Source organism: Cupressus sempervirens, chromosome 4, assembly GCF_028749045.1.
Source record: "Cupressus sempervirens isolate cs-2001-9-10 chromosome 4, ASM2874904v1, whole genome shotgun sequence".
In the NCBI taxonomy this organism is placed as follows: Eukaryota; Viridiplantae; Streptophyta; class Pinopsida; order Cupressales; family Cupressaceae; genus Cupressus; species Cupressus sempervirens.
In genome coordinates, this window is record NC_143121.1 from 798,471,154 (window position 1) to 798,479,275 (window position 8,122).

At 32.7% G+C, this 8,122-nt stretch overlaps 1 protein-coding gene across 2 annotated transcripts; it reads left to right on the forward strand.

Moving 5' to 3' along the window:
- Window positions 1–3,055: 3,055 nt before the first annotated feature.
- On the forward strand, window positions 3,056–5,077 carry LOC149563798 (acyl carrier protein-like). 2 transcript variants are annotated; one of them, XM_089824075.1, is made up of 4 exons: window positions 3,056–3,138; window positions 4,209–4,299; window positions 4,423–4,542; window positions 4,655–5,077. In XM_089824075.1, coding segments are annotated over exons 1-4 (354 nt in total). In that variant the 5' UTR covers window positions 3,056–3,136; the 3' UTR covers window positions 4,796–5,077. The 2 variants fall into 2 exon arrangements, with proteins under 2 accessions (XP_089680201.1, XP_089680200.1); XM_089824074.1 differs by having other exon boundaries at window positions 3,061–3,138; window positions 4,204–4,299.
- The last annotated feature ends 3,045 nt before the right edge of the window (window positions 5,078–8,122 follow it).

The following is an 8,122-nucleotide window of genomic DNA, read 5'->3' on the forward strand; positions in this document are numbered from 1 at the left end:
TCCAATTAGCATGCTCATTCCCAAGAACAAACTGAACATAATGCTTCATTACCGAACTCCCATTCACATCAACAACTAGTGAATCCATACCAGCAATAACAAGCTCCACATCAGCAGCCACATGTAGATTTCCATCAACACATGCCAAACTCTCAACACCAGCAACCTCATTGCTCACAACAAGATGCTTTGCAAGATATAAGTCGCCAACAACAACTGGATCATCCACAACCGAGTGCTCCATAATCTCCATGTCAGAATCAACCATTTGATCATGAAAACCAACCTCTGTCCCAACATCAACAACATTAGGAATATCTTCAGCAACAACCTCTAGTTGCTCTGCAGGTTCTACATCAGACTCCACAAACTGATCAGCAAAACCAACCTCTTCCACCTTGACCTTCTTAGCTTGATCAGCCAATCTAGCATCCAACCGAGAAATCATCTTAGAAAAATTCCTCTCCACTATATCATGGATTTTCATAATCATCTTAGGGTCCAATCCTCTCGGATCCATCTCCCAAGATCTTCATAAACCCTTTGCAACAAATCCTTCCCACGCTCCTTGTGACAACCAAATTGTTTGCAAGTCAGATCGCAATCTGCCACCTCGCACGAACAATCAGGAACCACATCACAAGTTGGTACAAACTACCTCACACTTCGGCAATCTACTTGTACACTCAAGAACTCTTGCTCTAATAAACTTTACCCAACCAAGGTCCTAGTACAAACTGCCTCACACTTCGATGATCTACTTGTACACTCAGGATCTCCTGCTCTGATAAACTTCACCCAACCAAGGTCCTAGTACAAACTGCCTCACACTTCGGTGATCTGCTTGTACACTCAGGAAAACCTACTCTGATACCACTAATGAAGTACTGCTCTGATACCACTGACGAAGGGCCACTCCACCCTAAGCTAGTCCAGATCCACACTCTGGTAGAAACCTTCGAGATCTCAACTTGTGCTCGCAAGCCACCAAGCAACCTCCTTGTTTCTAAACCCTAGCCACTAGCTCTTCTCCAACTTTATCCAAGATCCAAGTGTAAACTGCCTCACATTCGGTGCTCTGTCTACACACTCACAACTCCATCACAATCCTGCTGTAAACTGCCTCACATTCGACACTCTGTCCACAGACTCAGGAAAACTCACTCTTCACTTCCTCTTTCTCTTTCACACCTTCCAAATTTCACACATTCAAGCTTTTCCTTCCAAAGCTTCCACTTCTCAAGCTTCTCCTTGAGCTTCCACTCCTCAAGCTTCTCCTTGAGCTTGATTAGAAATGCTCATATGCCTTGCTTAAATAGGCATTTACCACCCAATGCATGACTTATCCACAAGCTTCTAGAATTCCTCCACAACCTTCTACAACTTCCACAACCTTCTACATTATCCACAACTTTCTACAATATTCATAACTTTCTAGAATTCTACCCACACACCTTGATAAATGAAATGACAACCATTTATTTTTTATTTTTTCTATTATGCCACCTATGCACCTCGAAAATAGAAATCCTCTTTTCCTTTCTTTTCTCCTTTTTCCCTTTTTTTATTTTTTTATTATTACTCCTCTAATTTTCATCACTTTCTCTCTCCTCTAGAATTTATTTTTTTAAATTTTTTTTTCCATTTTTTTTTTCAAATTTTTTTTTTTTTTTTTTTTGCAATAATTTTTCCATGGAAGATGCTCCCGCATCAATAATCTAGGAAAATTGATAGTTCCGTGATATGTTGCTCATAGAAACTTCTAAGGAACCAATGATCCTATCTCATCCATAACAATCATCTTTCCAAATACAATTCAAGTACAACATAGAAATTACCATGACCAAGATTAGGCACCTTTCTTACCTTGCACTACTTATCAAAAGTAAGCTTCACCATGAATGTTTGTTACTAAAATACAACTCCAATGCACAAACAATTTCCACACCAAATAGAAATATATGACAATATCTTCTAATAACTTAGCATCTTCCAAGTGAGTGTCAGCTTTTTACAAAATAAGGAATATGTCATCTCATCACCTGTCATGTAGGATGACACCTTTTGAAGAGGTCCGATAAAGTAAATAACAACTTAAAAAGTTAATAAATTAAGATATATCAATACATTAAATAAACCAGCATGTTAAGATTCTAAGTTTGAGATGCCTTAATCCCAAGGAATAGTGTAATTCAAAGAGTTAAATTATAGACATTAGATGTAATATGTATGAACAAAGGTTCAAGGTAGGTGTGATATTTCAAAGAGTTTCTTCCTATTGAAAACAATGGTCGTTATTGTAAACAATAGTTAATACAATTTTGTAATGTTCTAGGCATGGGAAGTCATGGGAATTAAAGTGAATAGGGAATTATAGTGGAGAGGAGAGGTGTAGTTGTTAGATACACTTGTGATGGTTTAGTTTTTAGATTTCCTTGTTCCAAAACAAGCTATACTTGGTCCCATTCATGTGTTTTCTGCAATGCTTGGTTTAGGTAGGTTTTTCATTCATATTCCGTAGAGTGGATCACTTGTGAACTCTGACTTATTTTAGATTTCAAATTTATTCACTTGTAATTCACGTTAATGGCAGGTATTGCAGTTTTCATGCATCTATCTATACTTAGTTTCAGATGTTAATTTGTTGATAGGTTAAAGTTATTATTGTTTTGAGTCATGGATTCAATAATAAAGTATTGTCAAAATTGGTGAATTCATTACTGAATTTTCAAAATTATTGATTAATTGTAAGTTTTGAGTTGCTTAAAAAAAATAATTTGAAGTAATTATCAAATCTCCTTGTTTATGGAGTGTTTAAAAATATTGTTTCTTTCCATACATGCAGTTAATATGGTTTTATATTATTTCTCTCTCTTACCAACAAATCTTGTATAAATTGAATTTTAAGTTGTCATCAAAATTGTGTTGAAAATCAAGCGTTCTGTTTTCCTGCAATGTATTAAGGATTACAAGAAATCATTCTTTCTTCGCCTCCATTTTTTGGATGACTTAGCTATAAATTGGGTTAACTACTTCAAGAGTTTTCTTGTGTTGTGCAGTTTTTATAAAGCAATGGCGCTCTCCAGACCTTGCCTGAAATCACCACTCTTGGAGATTTCTACTTCCTCCAGAAGAAATGTATGTTTTTTCTCTGATGCATTTAATTTAGAATATTCTGACAAATATGTTAAGTTATCTCTCTTTTATTTCTTCTCTTATTTATGTTTAATTTCTGTGTTATTTTTTCTTTTACTTAAAACAATGCAGAATATAGAGAAGTTCATAGTCATAGTGATAATGAAGATTTTATTTGTTCGGCAAACAGTAGATTCATTGATCAAACGTACTCTATATAATTTTTTGATGCTGAAGTTTCTATGTAGTCACTAAATTGTGTTTTAATAGTTCAGTGTCGGTGACATTAACACATTTTAGATCAAATTTATTTTAATGATTTCAAAAAATGGTATGGTCTTTCTGTTGGTGTTCTTCATTTCTTCTTAATGTGAAATAAAAAGATAGAGAAGTCTGCGATGATAATAAAGATATATTAATATTGTATAAAGTTTTTTAGTTAACTATGGAGGAAATTCGGTGTTCAAGTTGGAGTAATATTGACCGTGCGAGTGAGCTTTGGAATAGTCTATTCATGAAACATGAGTTAATAAGTTTGACTTGATGTTGAAAATATCTCATATTTAATTTGCTTGCTAAATATAAATCAGAACTTTGCCAAATATAGATTAGTGTTTGCTTTAGCATTCTAAAATTATTTGAAAAATTGAATATTCAAATAAAAACAGACATAAGAATGATTTATTTTTGCCACTTTGTTACCTTATTATTTGTTCTTATATAATTATTTTACTTTTTCTATTTAATTCAAAATAGGCTGGTGAAGTTGAATGGTTCACAAAGAACTCACTGACATCAAAAAAAAATTGAGACACCTAAATTTTGCTTGAAAAAGAGGCCAGCCATCAGAATAAATCTTCAATATATATATATATATATATATATATATATATATATATATATGACTTACTTCAATAGTAACTTATAATACTTCTGAAACATTTTTAATACAATAAAAAAAGAGAATTGTTATATGATTTTAACTTTTTCTATTCTTCATACTAAAGAGATGATAGATTAAATTAGTATAAACTTTTTCCATATCTCACTTTTGTATTTATGTTGCAGAGTAGGGAATGTATGAACCAATTGACAATTATTTCAGCCCCTGTGATATCAAAAAGATTTAACTCTTCTGTTAGGAGCTTAAAAGTTTCATGTTCAGTAAGTATAATACTCTTTTTTCAGCATGTTTAGTTATTGATCTTATTTATAAAAAAAACATACATTTGAATATTTTATATTGCATGTAAATTTAGTAGATTTTTTTTTTTTTTCTTTTAACAGGTCAAATCAGAAATTTTAAACACGGTTCAGAAGGTTATTGCAAAGCATTTAGTTATAAATCGAAACAATGTAAAGCCTCTCAGCCATTGGGACGATCTAGGCATTGACTCATTGGAAGCAGTATGTAAATAATGCACAATTGATTTCATTCATAAATTATAGTCTTCGCTTTATTTTAACTTTAATGTGAATCATATTTAAATGTTAATTAATATAATGTTTGTATTTGTAGGGGGAGTTAATGCTTGATTTAGAGCAAGAATTCAATATTTCTATAGATCCAATTTTATTTGCCAAAGTTACTACTCCTCAAGAAGCTGCTAATGTTATCCATGACACCACAGAAAATATAGAAAATAGCCATAGAACATAGTTATATCATTAAATTAAAAAAAGATATTCTTTATTTATTTTATTCTATTGACAAGTGTCTGTGCTATCCAGATTATACGAAACTATAAAATGTTTTATTTATAGCACAATGTTGCATCTATTATAGGGTTTTTTTTCGTTAATATTTGTAATTCAAATAAATAATTTGAACAAATGTTACGTATAGTACCTATCTTTAGTTTTAATTTTCTATGTAAACTCAGTTGTAATTGTATCATATATTTATTATATGTATTAAATATATTAATTTTAATTTGTTTTATTTTGTATAATTATATTTTATGTAGATAAATGGTTCAAATTAAGAACATTTATATTTGTTGGTTTAATAATTTTATTGTTTCATAATATAACATTTTTCAATTCTCTCTGAACTATTGAAACAATAATATTTTGTTTACTACAATGTTATCATAATTTGGGAAAAACAAACAAGCGCCACTAGTGGCATTACTTGAGGTAATAGTTAAGGAATTAATTCTAATATAATTATAGCTCTAACAACAATTATAAATTAATTTTAATAATTTATTTAAATTAAAATTTAATGTAAAGGAAAAGTATAATGATGCTTAATCATATTAATTATGATTAGTAAATTATATTTATGTTAAGTATAGAAATATTTAGAATAACATCTACATTATGTACGAATAAATGTCAAAACTTTTTTTGATCAATAAATAAATATCAAAACTTTAGAAATATATCAAGTGGGAAAAATAATGAAACATATTCATCAATATTATTTAACTAATTGTACTAAATTAACAAAGAAAAATTTAAAGTTAATATTTTTTAAAGATGGAGTATGGGTTAAAAAATAATTTATAAAATATCATATTTCATAAACCTACAAATAGAATATAAGACTTTTGAAAGAAATTTTAATTTTATGAAGGACACTTAAAAATAAATTGTGTTTGATTTCCTACAAAAATAATATTCATATAATTATAAAGGAATGTTAGTAATATGTCTTTCAATTGTTTCAAATTTTATTTAGTTAATTTTTAATATACATTTCTATTAAAAAAATATCTACAAGTTTTCTGTATTATTACTTTAATGATTTTTTTAAAATTTTAAATTTTATATAAAATGATAACTCAAAAAATGACTCTTAGTAAAACATGATTTAGTTTCACTATTATGTAATTATTCTATTAAGATTATTTTATTAATATTTTTTCCCTCAAATAAGATAAGATAAATCTATTAATGTCCAACAAAAGACCACCAAGGGTCTAAGGGACTGCAAGAGTACAAACAAGGAAGCAATAGACTACAAGACACCAAACGGTGTCTGGGAAAGAGCAAGTGAGATCAAAATAAATAAAATAACAAAGGGGCCAACAAGGAGGAAAGAACTAGGGACCTTCTTCCACTGAAAGAACTCCAACAATGAACAAGATGAATCTGGGCATGAAGGAACTCTAGACTATCCCTATGACTTACTAGAGTGGTGCCGCTAAGGAGTGAGAGTAGTAGTAGTACTAAATTTGGTCTGGGGTCTCACAGATTGAGAGTGGCTAGCCATAGGGGTATTGCTAGTGTTGCAGGTCTATTTCACCCCCCTCGTCGAAGATAAGGGGGAGAAGAAGAAGCTAGTGATGAGGGGTTGATCCATGACCTTCTAGGGTTCAAGTGCCACAAAGTGGGGTCTTGGAGCTGCATCACCTCCCTAAGATAGAGCATCAAGCATCTCTAATTCATATACATGAAGAAACCTGTGAGGGAACTAGATTCTCTAAATAGGCAATATAACCTTCCTCTAATCTCATAGTGTGATTGGCAACAGAAGATGAAATGGGTCTCTGCCTCAACCTCAAACAAGGAGCATAAATGACATATCTAGTTCTCTCTGCTCATATGACGATGAGTCTATATCTGTAATTGGTTGGAGCTGACTCTAAAATATCCAAGGGAGATGCGTAAGGCATGGCACCAACATCGTAATAAGTAGCTAGGTCATGTAATAACCACATTAGTGATAACCAAGAAGTGCTTATCATAAAAAGCCATCTTTGGATATAACCCCTTGGCCAGGTTACTCCAAGTCGTGGTGATATACTATCTATAAATATCTATCCTAACATGCTCATTCAACTATTGTGGTGATGGGAGGAGATGGGTAGGAGCATCTAATGAAAATTGGAAGGGAGGGAGGTGATCAATACCAATCCCAATAGAGCTCAACAAAGAAGTTGCCTAAGCATACCAACATCGACCCCTAGGGGAGGGATTTGAGGCAGCAGCAACAACAACAGAGGAGAAATAGGGTAAGTAAGAATATTGGTGACAACCAACCACTAAGTTCACAAAGCCATAGAGATAGTGAAGAAACTAGACTAGATAAAAAAATGGCACTATGTCTAAAAGGATGAGCTCCAAATTCTACCAAAATAATGTCACGGGGGATGAATCTATGGCATCTAATAATGCATCTAAGAAGCAAAGTCTGAACACACTCAATAGAGGCCTAGTCTGAGTCAAGAAGAGATGCTCCCAAAACCACTAAATCATAAATCACTGTCGGCCTAACCAAGGAGTCCAAAAGGGACAACTTGGACATCGTTTCTTGAAAGTGGTGTCTGAAGCATTGTCTATCTAGCATAGTGAGGGAGAACATCCCCTTGTTAACTTTGGGCTTGATGGTTGGTCTCATATTGAAGCGATGTTATGAAAACTTGACAACAAGATATGTGTAAAAAGAGGTGATCTCAATCTCATGTCCCTAAAAATAAAAGTGCATATCAAAGATCTTTAGATGGTTAAATACCATACCTTGAGTCTTACTAAGGTTCATAGTCAATTATTTTAAGTCATAGAAAGAGCCCAAGTCATCAAGGAGCCTCTAAAGAGTCTCAAGAGAAGATGTTAAAAGGACCACAACATTATCATAAAGGAGAATGTAAATCAATACCTGGTGTAATTAGCAACCATCACCTAGGAGTGAAGCCTCTCTGAGGAAGGTCTTGATCTCATCAATATAAATGCCAAACAGTGTGGGGGAAAGAGGGAAACCCTATTTAACCCCAATAGTGCTCTGGATAGGAGCCAAGAAACCCTCAAGGGTCCTAAATCTATGCACAACAATCTCATCTAACCTCATAATAGTCATCAATAAGATCTCTAAAATCTCGATGTCTCCGAGCCATTGGAAAAGAGCCCCCCACGAGATAGTGTCAAAGGCCTTACAAAAGTCTATGAAACAACAGTAAACTTTTGTAGAGTGGTGTCGAGCCTCTTCAATAATATCCCATAATGCCATGATGTGGTTCATGGTTTAGTATCCTACATGAAC